The 21,647-nt window shown below is 39.4% G+C and overlaps 1 protein-coding gene across 2 annotated transcripts; it reads left to right on the top strand.

Moving 5' to 3' along the window:
* Positions 1–17,039: 17,039 nt before the first annotated feature.
* LOC130737376 (pentatricopeptide repeat-containing protein At1g31430-like) lies at positions 17,040–21,647 on the top strand. 2 transcript variants are annotated; one of them, XM_057589122.1, is made up of 4 exons: positions 17,040–17,293; positions 17,839–20,148; positions 20,854–21,008; positions 21,153–21,647. In XM_057589122.1, the coding sequence occupies exon 2, from the start codon at positions 17,911–17,913 to the stop codon at positions 19,738–19,740; it is 1,830 nt and encodes a 609-aa protein (XP_057445105.1). In that variant the 5' UTR covers positions 17,040–17,293; positions 17,839–17,910; the 3' UTR covers positions 19,741–20,148; positions 20,854–21,008; positions 21,153–21,647. The 2 variants fall into 2 exon arrangements, with proteins under 2 accessions (XP_057445105.1, XP_057445104.1); XM_057589121.1 differs by lacking the exon at positions 20,854–21,008.

The following is a 21,647-nucleotide window of genomic DNA, read 5'->3' as shown; positions in this document are numbered from 1 at the left end:
ATGATGTTTTGTTATGGATGATGTTCTGTTATGGATGATGTTTAGTATTCAGTTATTCTGAATGTTGTTTATGGATGATGATGGTCAGTTAGGCTATTTGCATATGATGTTTACAAATTAATAGGAATTCATTCAATATGTAACATAGGAATCAAAGAAAATAGGATAGAACTGAGTAATTTTCATTGCATTCATATTCAAGTTACAAAAAAACAAGGCTGCCAGACATGATGACAATAACATACCAAACCTCAAACTACATACCCCCACAAATACTACCTAAAAAATCATGCTTTGATAACCATGATACCAATAACAATGATCAACAGTACAATCACAATAACACACAACCCTAAACACCTAATTAAAAACATCTCCTTCTTCTTCAAGACTTCAATCTGACTCAGCAATCCAGAAATCATCAAGTTCTGGCGTGTATTTACAGGAGGATCATGCCATTTGAAGAACCCACACCTCCTTACCCTACCCTGCAATTTTGCCCAGAACAAATATTAGTTTTTTGATGTAAGAAAATTACATTTTAATTGAAATTTTGTTTCAGAAAGTACCTGGTATTGTCCACACCCATAGAACCTTCGACCCAAATTTTCCTTTGTCCATGAAGTCCTTAACGGAGACAACACCCCACAGTCACAGTAGAGAGTTCTACGAACAGTGGCATCACTGTAAGTGCTTGTCGAAGATTGGCTCCCATCGTTAACTCTTGTCATGCTTCTTCGTTCTCCTTCGATCTCTTATGGATTTTCGAATGCCCTTCGTGTTCCTCTTCTCACTTCTGGCCTTCGTGTTCCTCTGCTAGCCTTCGTGTTCCTCTGCTAGCCTTCGTCTTCCTCTTCTCTCTTATGGCCTTCGTTCGTCTTCCTCTTGTCTCTCCTTGCCGTCGTGCTCCTGCTCCCTTCTGAATCTAGGGCAGATGTTAAGAGGAAGAAGAAGATGGTGATGTAATTTAGGGAAGTCACGTGTTTGTCACGTGATTTTTTTTTTCTCAAGCATAAATGAGCTTAGTGGCAGCTTAGTGGCATCCTGGTGGACATGTGACAGAGACACGTCAATTAATGAAAGCCAGGTCAGCATCTGCCGTTAGCTTTCAGACGGCAAACTAACGGAAGGATCGAATCTGCACATTTTGAAACATGAGGGAGCGAATCTGCTCCTTTTAAACATGGGGAGGAACTTCGCACAACGGTGAAACATGAGGGAGGAAAACTGCAATTAAGCCTTCTGAAATAGATCGAGAATTTCATAGGTTAATTAGAGCACGTAGAGCTTTTGTTACTGATTCTCATTCAAGTGATTCTGATTCTGAGCTTGATTTTGATTCTGATTTTGTTGCAGTTTTTGATAACATGGCTGAAGAAGGACCGCGAGAAAGAACATTAAGGGAGCTGGCTGCACCTGATTTCACCTACGAAAGCTTGTGTATCCAGTATCCTGAGGATGTACCATGTGTACTCAAAACTGGACTAATCCATTTATTGCCTAAGTTTGGTGGTCTTGCAGGTGAAGATCCTCATATGCATATCAAGGAGTTTCGTACTGTCATATCCACCATGAAGCCTCCTGAAGTTGACAAAGATCATATCTGTTTGAAGGCTTTTCCTCATTCCCTTCAGGGAACTGCAAAGACTTGGCTGTATAACCTGCCTCCTTCATCCATTGCAAGCTGGGACGACCTGAAAAGAAAGTTTCTTGAGAAGTTATTCCCTGCCTCTAGGACAACTTCAATCAGAAAAGACATCTCAGGAATCAGGCAGCTACATGGAGAGACTCTACATGAATACTGGGAAAGATTCAAGACACTATGTGTGAGCTGCCCCCATCACCAGATTTCCGAGCAGCTCCTAGTTCAGTATTTCTATGAGGGTTTGCTCAACATGGAGAGACATCTCATTGATGCTGCTTGTGGAGGTGCATTGAATGACATGACTCCTACTGAAGCCAGGCAGTTGTTTGAGAAGATGGCTGCTAATTCTCAGCAGTTTCAAACAAGGAGTAATGATGCTGTTAAAACTGTTAATGAGATTGGGACAGATCCAAGGATGGACAAGCTTGAGAAGAGGATGGAAACCATTGCCAGCTTGGTTACTCAACTGGCCATGAACCAGAATAAACCTTTACAACAGGCAAAGGTTTGTGGCATTTGCACTAAAGACCATAATACTGATGTTTGTCCTTCTCTGCAGGAACCTACAGATGAGAATCCTGAAGCATATGCTGCCAACATTTTCAATAATCGACCTCAGCAAAATTATGATCTGTCATCTAACAGATATAATCCTGGCTGGAGAAATCATCCAAATCTTAGATGGTCTGATCAGTCACAACCTGCCCAAGCACCGTTTCAGAATAATGCTAGACCATATGTTCCTCCTCCAATGCAACAACAGGCTAACAACCCTGCTGCACCGCAATCTAAAGAATCTTCATTGGAGGATATGTTGAAGCAGATGACAGCCCAAAACATGCAGTTCCAACAAGACACCAGATCCTCTATTCAGAATCTGACCACCCAGATAGGACAGATGGCTACTTCAATAAACCAGCTCCAGTCCCAGAATTCTGATAAGCTGCCCTCTCAGACGGTTGTCAATCCAAGAAATGTGAGTGCCATCACCTTACGGTCGGGGAAGCAAATTGATGCAGATCATGGACCCGAGCCAGAGCCTGAACCTGAAAAGGAGACAGAGACCACTGCCACAAGAACCTTCCAAGTACAACCACCTTCCATTCCTCTTCCATTCCCTCCGAAAGCTATGCCAAGCAAGAAGAAGGAAGAGGTAGATAAGGGAATCTTGGAGATATTCAAGAAAGTGGAGGTGAACATACCTCTACTTGATGCACTCAAGCAAATTCCAAGATATGCAAAGTTTCTGAAAGAATTATGCACTCAGAAAAGGAAGTTGAAGGGAAATGAAAGAGTTCGCATGGGGAGAAACGTTTCTGCAATCATAGGTAAAGCTGGTAAACCTGCTCCTGTTTCTGATGTTCCTGAAAAATGTGAGGATCCAGGTACGTTTTCTGTTCCATGTGTCATAGGTGATACTAAATTTGAAAATGCCATGCTAGATCTAGGAGCTTCAATTAATGTGATGCCTATGTCTATTTTTAAATCACTTTCACTTGGACCTTTGAAACCTACGGGTGTTGTCATCCAATTAGCAAATAGGAGCACGGCACACCCTGCTGGTTGGGTAGAGGATGTCTTGGTTAGGGTTGGTGAACTTGTTTTCCCTGCTGATTTTTATGTGCTTGAAATGGAAAAAGGATCTTCCCGTAATACAGTTCCTATCATTTTGGGGAGACCATTTTTAAAGACAGCCCGAACCAAGATAGATGTGTATGCTGGAACATTGACTATGGAATTCGGTGATATTGTGGTTAGGATAAACATTTTTGATGCTATGAAACATCCACCTGAAGATTATTCTATGTTTCATATTGATTTGCTTGATGAACTGCTTGATGATATGCTTGATGAACATGAATCTGATTTCCTACATGAATCTGATTTCCTACATGATTCTGATTTTCCTTCACTAACTGGGTCATACACTTGTCATACATGTACTGCTACTGAAATGTGTGATTCTTGCATTGATCAATTTTTGGACACTGTTGTTGTTGACTCAGATGTTAAGAAATCTGATTGCACTAACCCAGTTGTTGAAGTGCAGGCTGCAGAAACTATATCTGCTAGTTTGGTTCCATCTGTTTTGCAGGCACCCGTATTGGAGCTTAAGCCCTTACCAAATAACCTCAAGTATGCTTACTTGGAGGATGATAAGAAGCTCCCTGTCATTGTTTCCTCAACCCTTCATGAAAATCAAGAGGAAAAGTTGATGCAAGTACTAAAGAAGCACAAGAAAGCTATTGGTTGGACCTTAGCTGACATTCCTGGTATTAGTCCATCCATGTGCATGCATAGAATACTCTTGGAAGAAGGAGCGAAGCCAGTAAGACAACCACAAAGGAGACTCAACCCAGTGATACTTGATGTTGTGAAGAAGGAGATCACCAAGCTGCTACAAGCTGGAATTATATATCCGATCTCTGACAGCCCTTGGGTGAGCCCAGTTCAAGTGGTCCCTAAGAAGACAGGACTTACCGTAGTGAAGAATGAGAGGAACGAGCTTATCCCTACTCGAGTGCAAAACAGTTGGAGAGTCTGCATTGATTATAGGAGGCTCAATCAAGCAACCAGAAAGGATCACTTTCCTTTGCCCTTCATTGATCAAATGCTTGAGCGCTTAGCAGGTAAAAGTCACTACTGTTTTCTTGATGGTTTTTCTGGGTACTTTCAAATTCACATTGCTCCTGAGGACCAAGAAAAGACCACATTCACTTGTCCCTTTGGCACTTTTGCCTATAGGAGGATGCCCTTTGGTCTATGCAATGCCCCTGGTACATTCCAGCGGTGCATGGTAAGTATTTTCAGTGATTTCTTAGAGAGTTGTATCGAGGTCTTTATGGATGATTTCACTGTTTACGGATCTTCATTTGATACATGTTTAGATAATCTGGATAAAGTTTTGCATAGGTGCATTGAAACTAACCTTGTTTTGAATTATGAGAAGTGTCATTTTATGGTAGAGCAAGGCATAGTTCTAGGTCATGTGATTTCTAACAAAGGTATAGAGGTGGATCCTGCCAAGATAGATGTTATTTCACATTTGCCTTACCCCTCTTGCGTGCGAGAGGTGCGTTCTTTTCTTGGCCATGCAGGTTTTTATCGCAGGTTCATTCAGGATTTCAGCAAGAAAGCCCTTCCTCTTTCTAACTTGCTGCAGAAGGAAGTGGCGTTTGATTTTGATGAGAAATGCAGAGAGGCGTTCGATTGCCTCAAGAAAGCCTTGACCACCACTCCTATCATTCAGGCACCGGATTGGACAGCCCCTTTTGAGCTTATGTGTGATGCCTCTAATTACGCATTGGGTGCTGTCCTTGCTCAAAAAGTAGATAAGTTGCCTAGGGTAATATATTATGCATCTAGGACTTTAGATTCTGCACAAGCGAATTACACAACCACTGAAAAAGAACTTCTAGCTATTGTGTTTGCTCTAGATAAATTTAGATCATATTTGCTAGGTTCTAGAATTATTGTGTATACTGACCATGCAGCTCTAAAGTTCCTGTTGAAGAAGGCTGAATCAAAACCTAGGTTGATCCGATGGATGCTCTTGCTCCAAGAGTTTGACTTGGAGATTAGAGATAGAAGTGGAGCACAGAATTTGGTGGCCGATCACTTGAGTCGGATAGAGAGGGATGCTGACACTCTTCCCATTAGAGATGACTTTCCGGATGAGCGGCTCTTTAATATTTCAGTTTCTTTTCCAGCACCCTGGTTTGCTAATATTGTTAATTATTTAGTTGCTTCTGTGTTCTCTCCATTTGCTTCTAGAGCTCAGATTGCTAAGCTCAAGAGTGATGCTAAATATTATTGTTGGGATGACCCCTATTTGTGGAAGTTTTGTACTGACCAGGTTATCAGGAGGTGCATTCCAGATCATGAGATTGAGTCAGTCCTTCAGTTTTGCCATGCTTCTGCAGTGGGTGGTCACTTTGGACCCCAAAGGACAGCACGCAAGGTGCTTGACTCTAGATTTTACTGGCCCACCATCTTCAAAGATGCGGCAAGGATTTGCAGCACCTGTGAGCCATGTCAAAGAGCAGGCAGTACCATTTCTTGGAGAAAAGAGATGCCTCAACAGCCCATGCTGTTTTGTGAGGTCTTTGATGTATGGGGTATCGATTTTATGGGTCCTTTTCCTGTTTCTTTTGGCTTCTATTATATTTTGCTTGCTGTTGATTATGTTTCTAAATGGGTGGAAGCTAAGGCCACCCGGACTAATGATTCTCGAGTTGTTGTGGATTTTGTTAGGTCTAACATCTTCTGCAGGTTTGGCATTCCTAGAGCGATCATTAGTGACCAAGGCACCCACTTCTGCAATAGGTCCATGCAAGCTCTTCTCAAGAAATATGGGGTTGTTCATAGAATTTCCACACCATACCATCCTCAAACAAATGGGCAAGCTGAGAATTCCAACAAATAAATAAAGAGGATCTTGGAGAAGACTGTCCAGCCTAACAGGAAGGATTGGAGCAATAGACTTGAGGATGCTCTTTGGGCCCAGCGTACTGCTTACAAAGCACCCATCGGAATGTCTCCTTATCGCGTTGTTTTTGGTAAGGCATGTCATCTCCCTGTTGAGATAGAGCATTGTGCTTATTGGGCTGTGAAGACTTGCAACTTGGCTCTTGATCAAGCTGGTGGCGAAAGAAAGCTTCAATTGAGTGAGTTAGATGAGATCCGCTTGGAAGCCTATGAGAACTCTAAGTTCTACAAAGAGAAGACCAAAATATTCCATGATAGCTTGATTTCCAGAAAAGACTTTTTGGTTGGACAACAAGTGTTGTTGTATAACTCTAGGCTTGGCCTAATGAGCGGTAAGCTTCGTTCTAAGTGGATTGGTCCTTTTGTTGTTACTAATGTGTTCCCTTATGGTACTGTAGAGATCAAAAGTGAATCCACAGATAAGAGCTTCAAAGTTAATGGTCATCGCCTCAAGCATTTCCTCACTCATCCTTCTCTTGTGGATGCTACCATGGACGATGTTTCCTTGGTTGTTTCCACCCTCCGCCCGCCATGAATCAGGGAGTTTTCTTTCTCCTTCTTTACTTTTAGTGCACTTGTTCAATTCCATATTTGTTATGCTTCATTGGGACAATGTGTAGTTTAAGTGTGGGGGGGAGATTACCGTAGGTAGAATATTTAGTTTTTGAATAAATTAGGTTGATCCATGCTTTCTTTGAATTCTTAGGTCTTGTTTAGATTATGGGCATTTTCTTTCTTTGAACTGAGTCATGATATCTTGTGATGTGAATCCATGCGTTCTTGTTGTCAAGTTACTTTTGAAAATTGAGGGGTTGAAACAATTATGATAGACTTAATTCCCCTGTGAGAGTTTTTGAGCCTTAACTGTAGGTGGTCAACTGTATGCCATCTCTAATCTTTTTCTTGTGTGATTTCACTCTTGATTACTTGCACTCTAGAACTTGACTTGACGCTTGTTTCTACTTGATATTCACATGCACATATTGAGGTGATTTTAGGCATTTTCTTCTTTAATTAATAAGCCACTAGCCATATAAGCTTACCTTGAATGAATTATCCTTTTATAGCCACTTTGAGCCTTTTTACCCTTCTTTTCTTTAGCTCATTACAAGCTTATAAGTGAAAAACCATGATTGACCTCATCTTAGGGAATTTTGGAGCTTTGGAATTGTTTTGGGAGTAAGTACTAAGTGGGTAAGGGTGCATTGTTCTTTAATTCTTCTAATTCTCGGTTATGCTTAGTTGGTTGTTGTAAATAGTATGGTGGTGCTGTTTTTCTTACTAGTTTTGAATTTCAGTAAAAAAAAAAAAAAAAAAAAACGAAAAAAAAAGAAAAAAAACAGAAAAGGAAAAAAAGAGAAGGCCAAGAGCAAAAAAATGAATGAAAGGATGAAAGATGAAAAGTTGAAGTGTGGAATTGGAGGAAGAATTGCAAATCTTATGCTTTGAAATTGGGTTGATCTTGACTTACTTCTTACTTATTCCCCACTGCTCCTCTATTTCCTAAGGTTTTAGCTACTTATCCCATATTTTATCCTACCTTGTCCTTGGCCACATTACAACCTTTAAAAGTCCTTTTTGATCTTTATGTGCATGTGTTTTTGATTGTTGATGTTAGCGTCTTGTCAAGCCTATGGTAGTGTTTGTTCTCATGAAGTGCCTTGAGCGTAAACACAAACCTTAAACACTTGAGTGTAAACACTTTGAGAGCATAACTTGTGAGGTTCTATCATCTTTGTTCTCACCTCTTGGTTTGATTGGTTACTTTACATGCTTGGATGTTTGGATGATATTCATGGATTTCTTGTCTCTTTGATTCTTCACTTGATTTTGCCCATTTCTCTACATTTCCTAAGATTCATTGTTAAGTATGTGATCTTTTAGGTTATTGCATGATTCACTTCCAGTTACAAATTGGTTTTCATGTTCTTAATTCTTCATTTTGCCCAGGAGTGCAAAAGGCTAAGTGTGGGGGTATTTGATGAGCAATATTTTACCCATTTTATATAGCCTTAATTTGTCATTATTAATGATTATTCGTAATTAATTGACCTTGCTTGACAGAGATTTCTATTATTTGGTCTAATTACGTTTATTCTTATTTTCAGGTTTTATTTGACATCAAGGGCATTTTGGAGATTTGCGGAATGAAGATTTGATTGTGCTGGAGTGAAGATTGTATTTTAGGAAATATTAGGATTTAATTTCGGAATAAATTAAGTTTGATATCTTTCAGATTCAAACTTATTTAGGTTGTTATTTTAAAACTCTATCTTTAGGATTTGTTAGGATTTGATTTTGATATCTTTTAGGATTTGATTTTGATTTTGATTAGGATTTGTGATCTCAGCTCCTATTTAAGGGTTTGTGCTGAGAGAAACAAGAACCTTTTGCCTTCTGCTATTATTTAATATAATTTCGAATTTCAGTTATATTAGAGCTCTGCTAGGGTTTTATGCTTCTAATCCCTATTCTCTTCTCCAATATAATTGTTGAATTCGCCAAATCCATGGAAGGCTAATTCCTTTCGAACGAATTCCTTTGCAAAGTATATCGCGCTCTTGAGGTATAGTGCTTAATAGACTTCGCATGATTAGTTTTCTTCATCTCTACTTCTGGCTAGGGTTTGCTTAATTCCTTAGGTTCACGAATTAGAAGATGATGTATGTTCGCTTAGTTCATATTAGGGCGTAAAGGATTCTTAATCGCTTAGTTTAGGAATCTGTGAATTAGTTATCGCTTAGTTAATTAATTCTCACGAACTAGGAAACTAATAACAAGAATTGATCTTTAGATACCCGTGATTGAGCAGCGATATACTGAACAAAGGGATTCGTCCGTCTTTACTTATCATATTAATCTTTGTTTACTTTCTGCTAATCTTTTGAACTGAATCACAACCCCCCTAGTGTGTGTGCGTTTAGGGTTCTTAATATTGAATCTGTGCCGAACGATAATCCTTGGGAAACGACCTAGGAGTCACTTCCTAGTTACTACAGTTTTATAAATTAATTATTTGTATCGGGTACGGCCTCGATCAAACGTGCATAACTCGAGTTACAGAACTCGGAATGACACGAAACCAAAGCCAAAATTTCGACAACGGAGAGAGCTACGCTATAACTCATGTCATACAGACCCAAAAATTATTTTTGGACACGGTACAATAGCAAATAAGTTTTGGCCACTATCAAAATAGGGTTTCCCGAACTTTTTCTTCGATCTAATTTAATTCCTAGGTATTCTTAGGCGATATCTAGGCCAGGGAAACTCTCAGAAAAATTATCGGGTCGAAAACTAACACAGTGGTATTTTGGTCAGTGTTTTTAGCCTGAAAACTCAAAGTCGGAATTTTGAGAAATAAATTTGATGAGCGTGTTCCTAACGACATTTATAACAACTAATCCTACTGACACTAAGCTCAGTCGAGAGTTTTAAGTCTAAAGGACCAAGCTTTGGTCAAAAATGGGTTTTTCGAGCAGAATTGAAACTCGGCGGCAATTCGGCGAGATTCGGCAAAATGTAATCTGCTAAACATGCTCTTGGGCATGCAGGGAATAAGTTTAGACAGAGAAATCAAGTTATTTGGACAGTTTTACAAAAAGCTCAAAACTTTGAGCACAGAAAGACATAGAGAAAAGCACAGAATTGACGATCAGAAGTAAGGAATAGCATCTATACCTCGAGGTCTACATGTAGCAACGAACGGTGCAACGATCAGGCAAGAATCGGCGAAAAGCTCTCCTCCCTTTCTCTCCTCCAAGCTCGCAACAGACATATCATCTTTCAGCTCTATGTTGTCCGGCTCGACCACTTGCGTCGGGTCTTCGTTTGAAATAATACTAGTTGGCACTCCGTGCAGTCGCACAATCTTAACCACTTGCTTCTTTACCTTCAGTCGTCCGAAATTCTTCTTAAACTCGGTACATCTCTGCCTTTTCAAAGTTAATGTTCAACCTATCCTCGTGATCTTCACTCATGACCCAAAACTCAACTCGATCGCTTGATAACTCCTAGACGAAATATTGCGTTGGAATCTAATAGTCCATTAACGTCACTTCCAACTTCGTAACTATCATCACTCGCACCATGAAATCAATCTTCTACTTAGTCACCATTCAAATTAAAACTCGACCTGAGTCTTAATACCTTGTGCATCACAAGACTCATTCCCTTTAACATAAATTCATCAACAACTCATAAGCTAATCATCCTCTAAATATCTAACAATCCATTATTGTCATCTCCTTCCTCAAAACTTTCCTCACTCAAACCAATTTACACTTACTGAAATCCCTAACCTTCGCACAAATAAGGACTCATCCCCTAGAAGATCAAATCATAACTATACCTCAAGGGACTTAACTAGTCATTTTATCATCCGATCCTCCAACCTTCTGGGATTTAACTATTATCGTAACCGTTAACACCACTAAATCTCTTAAGCGTACATGAATCTCAGCTCACTAGGTCAACCTTAGCCCTAGGATTCTCATTCAACTTAGTAAAATTCACTTGTTAACCCTAATATGCATCATCAAAATCCATAACAAAGTTCCATTCACCCTTAGACTTTAAGCAACTTGTCCAAATATGAAAACCTCAAGTATTCATCTTAATACTAACACTTTCCTTTCTGTAACTTGATCACCATCTCGTCAATCAACTTCCTAATCTCTCAATCAAATTCTGACAACTTCGAGTCCTACGCACTTTTAGACAAGAATTCATAGACTTAAAACCTAAACCTTTTCCAAGTTTGGATCCCTGATGCTCTGTAACTCTTCAACATTTCCTAAAAGAATATTCATCTATTAAAACTACAACTCCTTCGCAAGGAAAACAAATACTTAACACAAATTTTTCTCCCAAACTCAACTAATCTTCGATCAAATCAAGTTAATCTTACCAACCCTTCTATCAAAGTCCATAGCCAGTTGTGATTCCGAATATCACCCCCTCAATATTAAGTTGATCAGGCCTAATACATCGAAGGTGGAAATTTAGAAAAACTCACTGGAAAGGTCAATGAGTCCCTATCATCCAGTAGTTACAAATATCCTGATATTAAATCCTTAAATGATTTCGCTACGGAACTACACACCCTCAACATAACACATATACTACTCATAAGGAATCTCTCTAAGATTCACTCTTTAGCTTCTAGCTTCCTTTTAAACGCATCGGTGCAAGACTACTTCCTAGGCTTAGCGTGTTATTCTAAACCTCGTGTAACTTCCATAGTTAAAACACGAGCAGCAGTCAAATAAATTCTTAGTAGGTGTAATAACTATAAGGTCAAAGCTGAAACAGTATAAGTAAGTTAGGTGTGTTGCACAGCTACGAGAGTAATGAAGCGTATTATACTGGAATGAGAAAGAATGGTTAGAAGGTTATCATCGTTCGGTTTAGTTAAACCAACAGTTAGTACTAATCATAAGATAGCTTTTCCATAACTATACAATATGATTAAGCAATAACTTCAATCAATTCTAAGCGAAAAATCGCTTGGCAGACAATCAATTTTTACTCTTTGCAGAGTCACACAACCTAGCACAGAAGACCTATTCCCCAAAGACTCCCGAAAGACTCGACAAGCTCTGATACCACAATGTAACACCCCGATTTCGGTGACGTCACTTTAGTAACCAAAAATAAAATAAAGCGGAAAAGCAGGTATATTTTTTTTCGTTTTGTTTAAATAAAAAGACTTGTCGAAATAAGGACTCAACCCAATCGCGTTTAACAGCGACTAACATACGATAGAAGTACAGTCCTCGCTGTAACTAAAAACATCGTCACGAGTGTCCTCAAGTGACGGAAAGTAACTGAAAGTGGTGCCCGCAGGCAAATAGGTGCGACCCGTAGTCAGAGTCATAACCTTTATAAATACAGTCCTCCAAGAAAGTAAGTCAGCCCAAAACGGCCTCCAAAGGACCTCCTACGTCCGACAAACTCCCTGTGATCCTCATGGAACAGAACCACACAAAAAGCTAATAGTCGGGGACCTACCCTGCCCCAAAATAAGAAATGAAAATCAGAGCTATGACAACGAAACCCCATATACTACACCCCTAACATCGACCCTCATCCGATCCTGCAAGAAGTCCGGGTCCACGTCGAAGGCTCAGTAATAGTCATTTCGCTCCGGGTCCTCCCCGAACGACGAACCATCACGAATCAACTGTTGAACGTCTGGCAGCAGGCCGACCGCCCAAACACAAACATGAACACAAAGCCAAGGCGCTAGGGTCAACTCACAGAATATAATAGATAATACAAACAACATGTGAATAATAAGGGGGTATATATATATGTTGTATATATACATATAACTTATGTATTGCCTACCCTAAGTTATATACATAGCATATTTATCAACATCAAATCACCAAGATATATAACGATGTTTATCAACATCAAATCACAAATGACAATTGGATCTTCAACACATCAACAAATATAGTTAGGTGCATGGCGTGCCAATGCAATGTCATGCTCAAAAGATGATCCGGATAAAATATCACCATCTCGATGGATGGGACAAGCCAAGCATCTAGCTCCGCTAAAGCACCTCGCTTTTATGAAGCATCTCGCTCCTGTGAAGCAGCACGCTCCTGTGAAGTCCGATCTGAGATCGTCCTTCGGAAAGCAGCACACTTTCCAAGAAATGTATGCATGGATGCAATATGGTTAGCCAAACAAAGAAACGTCCTCACCAAGGTACGCGTGTCTAGCTAGAGTACATTGTCTCTACAATACCCTAAGGTAAACAAGGAAGTGCTAGTCGCATTTGGTAACTTTCCTAGTCACTTTGGCTCACCGTCTCGATGGCCAACCAAACTGCTCAACGAGCAAAAGAATGCATCTGACACTCAGTGACTTTTCAAGTTACTTTGGCTCACCAGCTTGATGGCCAAAGGGGCTGTTCAACGAACAAGGAGAATGCTGCTCGCACTCAGTGACTTTTCAATTTACTCAAGCTCATCAGCTCGATGGCCGAAAGGCTGCTCAATGAGCAAAGATGGTGCACTCGCACTTGGGGACTTTCCAATCATCTCTGGCTCATCCTTTGGATGGCTAGATAAACCGCTAAAGGAGCAAAAGGTGTTATCGCACTCAAGGTTTTCCTCACACTTAGATTGTCGACCCTTCCCGTTTTCCAAACCATTTTCACATCCTAAGTCTTTTCCAAGAGGTTATCATCATTATTTAAAAGTGTTCTATCTTTGATTAGTGTATTATGAATTTCATTTACAAATCAAGTTCTGGTTTCGTTTGTTTCAAAACTCTATAAGTTGAAAGATCCCAATGAACCCAAATAATTCCCGAGAAGGTCTCGATCCTAAAATGGCAATGGCTTAGACCTCAGGTTAGAGCCTGCCAAACATTTCCCAAACCTCGTCATTAGCTTGGCATAACGTCACGTTTTCCCCACACTCCGAAATCATATAATCAAGTACTATCTCAAATCAGTACAATTCAATAGAGCATATGCAAAACATCATAAACTCAACAAAAATATTGGCATATAGCTCAGTTCAATAACAATATCAATATAACAATAATTCAGTACGGAAATCATAAGACGGAAACCAGTAAACGGCCGAAGCCTCTCAGAAAACGGAGACACACGTCTCATATAAGTTCACTCGGCCGAAGCCTCCAGAAAACATTTTCCAATTCAAAGCGATAAACAATATGCAATGCAATCCTCAATATCAAGCAATATTCAAGTCGAATTTATCGACGCCTACAATACAAATAGCTAGTAAGTAAGTTGCCCTAACCTCGAGTTGTTCCAGTCTCGCGGTGCAGGTCTCCCTCACAAGCTTGTTCAGTCAACCCCAAAGTTTCCATAATTGAACCTTTGAGCAAACAAAGCAATAATGAATCAAAACGAGTCGATACAGTCGAAACAATCCTAACTAATGTTCGACAAAGCTCAAGAAGCTTCAGAGTACAACATTTAGGCACGAATGGAAGGCTTTCCCCGAATGGATGAGTTTTGACTCGATTCAAGTTTTGTACAAAAACACTTTATTCGCTAAAACGTGCATAACTCGAGTTACAGAACTCGGAATGACACGAAACCAAAGCCAAAATTTCGACAACGGAGAGAGCTACGCTATAACTCAGGTCATACAGACCCAAAAATTATTTTTGGACACGGTACAATAGCAAATAAGTTTTGGCCACTATCAAAATAGGGTTTCCCGAACCTTTTCTTCGATCTAATTTAATTCCTAGGTATTCTTAGGCGATATCTAGGCCAGGGAAACTCTCAGAAAAATTATCGGGTCGAAAACTAACACAGGGGTATTTTGGTCAGTGTTTTTAGCCTGAAAACTCAAAGTCGGAATTTTGAGAAATAAATTTGATGAGCGTGTTCCTAACGACATTTATAACAACTAATCCTACTGACACTAAGCTCAGTCGAGAGTTTTAAGTCTAAAGGACGAAGCTTTGGTCAAAAATGGGTTTTTCGAGCAGAATTGAAACTCGGCGGCAATTCGGCGAGATTCGGCAAAATGTAATCTGCTAAACATGCTCTTGGGCATGCAGGGAATAAGTTTAGACAGAGAAATCAAGTTATTTGGACATTTTTACAAAAAGCTCAAAACTTTGAGCACAGAAAGACATAGAGAAAAGCGACAGAATTGACGATCAGAAGTAAGGAATAGCATCTATACCTCGAGGTCTACACGTAGCAACGAACGGTGCAACGATCAGGCAAGAATCGGCGAAAAGCTATTCTCCCTTTCTCTCCTCCAAGCTCGCGGCCAACTATGGGGTTATGGGTTTGGATTTTTGTTTTCTCACCTATTTATAGGTGAGGGAAAATGCGGAAAAATGAAAATTTCGCGATTCCGATTTTTCCTGTGCCTTCCTCTGTGAATTCTAAGATAGGTTCTGGCGACAGAATTTCAAAACTCAGAATAGGTTTCTTGGAATTAAGACAAACGATCCAAAGTCGGTGTAAATCTATTTTACCCGAAAAACTACTTTTTGCTGTTGATGTCGGATGAGAAAACTTCTTTCTGAAGAAAGATTAGGAACCTCGAAATAAATAGGTGTACGTGTGTGGAATCTTCGTTTGAAGCTCCGAATAGAAAAAGTCTTCATCGACGGTTTATTTTAAGTTTCTAGAGCTATCAAGGATTTAGTTTCGGCAAACCTCCGAGAATTGGAATCGGACGTTCGTATATCTCAGGCTTTCGTATCGAAACGCTTGTCATGGAAAGGATTAAGAGAAATTCTAACATTCCTCTGAAGATTTTTGGAATTAGTTCCTATAGTGCTTTAAGGGTAAATTAATCGTTTACTAACGCTCTTGCCCTAGGCGTAAGCGAATAAGACTCGCGTTATAACTTATATCGACTTTAATACTATTCTTAGTCTTTTCCTGAACTTTCTCCTTCATAAATTTAGTCCATTTGGTAAACACTTGTTCAGGTTTCCGTCACGATACATTGAAACCTAATCGTGAATATGAATTTAATTAATTTATTCTAAGCTTAAAAACTTGGGTCTCACATCATGTATCTATCAAAAAACCACGGTCCAGATTTCCAAACCAAGTCCCGATCCCGCGGTTTGGAGAAACGGAACGTGAAAAGATTGAGGCCGACATGGCGAACCTCGACACAGTTTCTGGTAACCCAAAGTTCCAGAATCGTTGCTTTGAACATGGTAGCACTGACTGTATGGTGAGCCAGAACCTTCCCCACCAGCCAAACGTCTGCCTCCGCCTCCGGGTCGGCGGCGATCGCTCCAACATTCAGAATCTCCACCTCGTCCCCTTCCAACGCGGTCTCATGATTCATGGTGAGAGGAGTAGTGTAGTATCAGAAATAGAAACCCACGTAAGAATCAACGTACCCAAAGGGGAGTATGTGCAAGTCGTTCACAGAAACTCACAGCTAGGAAGCCAGACACACGTCTCTCAAAGAGCAGGAGAAAGACACGGTTGAAATTGGTAAACGGAAGTCAAAAGGCTGCGCCGCCGTTGACTCCAACCCTAGGGTGTGCCGCTGTTGACAAAAACCCTAGCTGCTCTTATTAATTTATGAATAAGCGTTTATACACTTATCTTATAATATGTTTTGAGTTTATTTCAATACTGAAGTTTACTTATTTAAAAACGTTTATTGTCATAAGCACATAGAGTGCCCTTGTTGTTTGATTAAGCTTTTAAAAATACTCATTAATTTAAAAAAGGATAAAATGATGTTATTTTCGAAAAGCTACTTTGATTAGCTTATTAAAAAAGTTGTTGTTTTAGATGTAAAATGTTCAGTTAGAATTTGAGCGATGGCTTTCTAGGTTGTGGCGCTAGATCACGATGGAATGAAGCAATTATTATCCCTGAAGTAAGGATGAAGCTCTAGGTTCCATTACAAATGAGAGTACCCGTAGAAGATACTTTGACGCTCAAGTCAATGTAAGTGTTGAGAGAAGCTGTAACTAAGAACTCAAGTGTAAATAAAGGTGAAGAGTTTATAAAAAAATGTGATCGGTAAATCTAATGCCTTAAGATTTTAGGTGTCCAAATCTCTTAATTATGTTTAGTATTTGCCTATTGGTTTTAAGTTTTACTAAAGGAGCCATGACTTAACTCAATGTATAGTTCTTTGAAGTTTGAGTGTTTTACTAGGCCACCGTAAAAAACACACTTTTACAAAACAAAATACAAAACACTCGATACAAAACAAAATACTTACATGTTGTAAGAGAGAAGCGCATGTAGGCGCAACCATATTTCGGAAATAAGGTTTCCGAAGCATTTTTTCACTCAAAAGTGGGGCGTTACATGTATTTTGCACTACAAATCACGAATTAATTTCGGAATCGAAACTTGAAAATCCGAAAATGGGGGGTGTGAAATCTAATGGTTGGGGTGGCAAATCCAGCTCTCGGTGTTGTTTTGTCGATTGCGCCTAGATGCGCTTCTCCCTTACAACATGAAAGTGAAACACACAAAAAAAACTCTAGAAACTACCCATAAACCCTTTCCCTGAAGCTGCTTAGCACCACCATGTCAGTTTGAAGAAGTAAAGCTCCCACTCCCTGTAACCTTTGTTTCTTATCAGTTCACCCTCTTCCGCTAACTAACACTGCTGTTGATTCTGGCCCAGCCTGTATAGCCTCAATACCAGTGTAAGTATGCGCCTTCTCATTCCCTCGTTTATGCACACACAAATGACAAAACAATTTCTCTGAAAATATTTCTTCAAGCGTTATAGAATGCTTCTGATTTGCCCTAGGTCACTGTTTTTCTTATTGCTTCTAAAACTGCATTTGTAAATTGAAATTGAGCCTCATTTCAAAATCACACAACTTCACCCCATAATTTCTCTCTCATTTTTAAATATTCTTTTTGCAAGATAATTTCTACTAACTTGATTGTTGCTTGGTTCCTGTATTTCAAAAAAAAATGGTCTAGAATCAACTTCAAAACCCAATTTCGAACTGGTTTAAAGCCAGAATGGATTTTTTCATATTCAAAATCTGTTTTGGTTTAGAACTGGCTTTAAAAAACCATTTATTGAATCAGTTTTTCAATTTTTGATTACTTTTGGTTGGTAGCTGGAGAACGGGATCACTGGTATACTGAATCGATCAGGATTCTCTGCTGTTAAAATTTTACCTATTAAACCGTTGTGTCTAAATGTGATTCCATTGAAATTTTCAAATGTTTACAGAATGAAGTGAATATATTCCCATGATATAAACATCAGGATCATCTCATATTCAAGCAAGAAAAACAAACTATAATGAAGGGAACATGTATTTCTCTTCTCAAAAGTTGCAAATCCATGTGCGAGTTGAAGCAAATTCAGGCCCTCATATTCTGTTCAGGCCTGCAACAAGACAGGGACACCCTCAACAAGCTCATGGCCATTTCTACGGACTCCTCCATTGGAGACTTTCACTATGCACTTAGAATCTTCGACCATATCCAACAGCCATCTTTATTCAACTACAATGTCATGATCAAAGCCTTTGCAAAAAAGGGTAGTTTCAGAAGAGCCATTTCTCTGTTCCAGCAACTGAGGGAAGATGGGGTGTGGCCTGATAATTACACCTACCCTTATGTCTTGAAGGCCATTGGCTGCCTGGGAGATGTTGGTCAAGGGAGGAAGGTTCATGCTTTTGTGATCAAGAGTGGCCTTGAGTTTGATGCTTATGTTTGCAACTCGCTGATGGACATGTATGCTGAATTGGGGCGACTTAGTGACTTCAAAGAGCTGTTTGAGGAAACTCCTGACAGGGATAATGTTTCTTGGAACATCATGATTTCGGGTTGTGTCAGGTGCAAGAGGTTCCAGGAGGCTATTGAATTTTTTCAGCGGATGAGAATGGAAAGCAAGGAGAAGCCCAATGAAGCTACTGTTGTGAGCACCTTAACGGCATGTGCAGCGTTGAGGAATGCGGAGGTTGGCAAGGAAATTCACAGTTACATTGCAGAGGAACTGAATCTTACAACCATAATGGGGAATGCTTTGTTGGATATGTATTGCAAGTGTGGGTTAGTGAGCATTGCCCGGGAAATTTTTGATGGGATGATCATGAAGAACGTGAATTGTTGGACTAGTATGGTAACGGGGTATGTGAATTGTGGTCAGTTGGATCTAGCTAGAGATTTGTTTGAGAAGAGTCCAACAAGGGATGTAGTTCTTTGGACAGCTATGATTAATGGGTATGTGCAGTTTAATCGTTTTGATGAGGCAATTGCACTATTTGGCGACATGCAAGTCAGAGGAGTGAAGCCTGATAAGTTCATTGTGGTTGCTCTCCTTACAGGTTGTGCTCAATCAGGAGCTCTGGAGCATGGCAGGTGGATTCATGATTACGTAATTGAAAACAGAATCATGGTGGATACTGTGGTTGGTACTGCCCTTATTGAAATGTATGCTAAAAGTGGATGTGTAGAGAAATCTTTGGAGGTTTTTAATGGATTAAAAGAAAAGGATACTGCCTCGTGGACCTCGATTATTTGTGGACTCGCCATGAATGGTAAGACAAACAAAGCACTAGAGTTGTTTGAAGCAATGGAAACATTGGGGGCAAAACCTGATGATGTTACCTTCATTACTGTTTTGAGTGCATGTAGTCATGCAGGTTTAGTAGAAGAAGGCCGCAAGCTATTTCATTCCATGTCAAGTAAATATCATATTAAGCCAAATTTAGAACACTATGGGTGTTTCATTGACCTTCTTGGTCGAGCTGGACTGTTACATGAGGCAGAGGAGTTGGTAATGAAGTTACCAGATCAAACTGATGAGATAATAGTTCCACTTTATGGAGCTCTTCTAAGTGCCTGCAGAACTTATGGCAATATTGATATGGGTGAAAGGCTTGCTACAACACTCGCAAAAGTTAAATCTAGTGATTCAAGTGTTCATTCACTTCTTGCTAGTATTTATGCTTCAGCTGACAGATGGGAAGATGTGAACAAGGTGAGAAGTAAGATGAAAGATTTGGGTATCAAAAAGGTTCCGGGATATAGCTCCATTGATTTGGAAGGTTATGGTAATAGTGGTGGAGTGGGGGCCTTTTCCCATTCTCTGACCAAGTTTGGTTTGCAACATGGAATGGGGTAATCAGCAATTTATGTGTAATCTTTCAAAATCCTAATCATTGATTTTTGGACTGGTGAACTTTAAGTTCAGTTAAGAAGGTTCGCATTTAATATTTTATTTGGGTCATAAAACTCTACAATTGCTTAAACTTCGCGTGCAATCCCTTAATCACAGGAAGTTGGGTGGATGGAGAACTCAAATAAAGCCTAATGTCCTAACAGGAACTGATATTATTGGTGAAAGTGCCAAATTTGAACATCGCCTTGTTTTGATTCATATTTCACTCTTCTTTCTGGGACAAACTTTATCTCCAAATGTAAGCTCAAGACTCAGCAAAGTATCCTTGGTGCCTCTTTGGCGATATCACATATGAATTCTGGTGTCTTTCACTCTGATTCGGAATTTCAGACTGTTTCATAAGCGTGTCAGGTATCTCTTCTTCATCTTCTCTTGTAGTCTAACAGGTGTGCACCGACATAGTGAATCTAAATAACAAATAGAGGATTAAAATATTAGTCAAATTTAATTAGTTTCATTCTCGTTTTATGTGTTTATGGTATTTTTAGTAACTGTTATTGCAACGGATGTGATAAATTATTGACTCATCATGAATAAGTTTGGTTTATAGATATGTGTGTTAGAAAGGTATGTCCTAGCTGAAAGTATAAATTGATAGTTCAGTCTGTTCTCTACTCTCCTAAATACTAATCTTCTTGTTCTCTTAATCAACAAAAATGTTACTGTGAATGAATACCACCTTAATGCTTATACTGTTCTCGCAGCTTGTGATGAAATATATTCAATCAAATCAAATTATGACAAATATAACTACATATATGTACACACTCACAAAAAATGAGCTACAACCTTTGCTGTTCCAGTGTTTGGATTTTGGCTAATATAATTTGGCAAGGTCAAGGATTGATTGTGTTCTGTTTGCTTTGGGTATCACTGTTGTTATTGTTTTGGTTGCGGTGTTCTGTTTGCTTTTATTGTGCTGTACTTGTGTTCTTCTGATTGCGGATGTGATAATGAGTGTTTCTAGTTTCTACAGTCCTAGTGTTGGTTTTTGATTGTATGGCGTGCTTGTTTATCCACATAATAAAATAATAATTCTTTAGCATTTGATGGTAGGATAGAGTTCCTATAAATATTATAAGGTCAAGGTCAGCTTTGGAAGAAGTGAATGCCCAACAAAGGAGGGAAATTTGAGAAACTTAGAAGCATCTTTACAATGAATAACTCATTGATTGTCTCTAGTCTTAACTTTTTGGTGATCTCAGAGAATGGTATGCTTGTTGCTCTTGACTTGGCTCTCCTTGTTTGCTTTTAAGTAGGCATTTTCGGATTATATAGGCTATATGTTGAACCTTTGACCGTCTTTATATTTTTACTTGTGATGTGCTGAACCTCTACATTTTTTACTGTTACAGGTTCTGTATCGGGCAGGTCTGCACATTTGTTCTTGCTAGGCATGCCAACTTTGAATAAACTCCATGTTTAATACTCAAGAGAAGAGGGTGAAAATGACTGACAATGCAAGATTAGTATCAGAGAGCTCCAGAAAAGTAACATATTGCAGCAGTTTGGTGGCCCCCTTCAACTATTGGATATTGGGTCACTGAGTTAGAATCGTTGCAACAAATGTACAGATGGTGGAGTTGCTGATGAAGCTGGGCTTCATATCATATTAAATGCATTGCTTATACCTTATATAATTTCATCAGAAGCTCTGAAGGTTATCATTGATTCCCTCTTTAGATGTGCTTAGCTCCCTCTGTGGTGGGTATACACCTAGAATACGCCAACGAATTTGATTCATAGAAGTTGAATTCTTCTATCATACCTTGCAAATTTTTGTCAGGTTCCTATAGGGCCTTAGATTAACTCAGCGTTAGAGTGATTTTTATAGCAAATCACATTTGAAA

This window comes from Lotus japonicus, chromosome 2, assembly GCF_012489685.1.
Source record: "Lotus japonicus ecotype B-129 chromosome 2, LjGifu_v1.2".
Lineage (NCBI taxonomy): Eukaryota > Viridiplantae > Streptophyta > Magnoliopsida > Fabales > Fabaceae > Lotus > Lotus japonicus.
The sequence above is the reverse complement of the archived record's forward strand: the minus strand, read 5'-3'. Positions and strand labels throughout refer to the sequence as shown.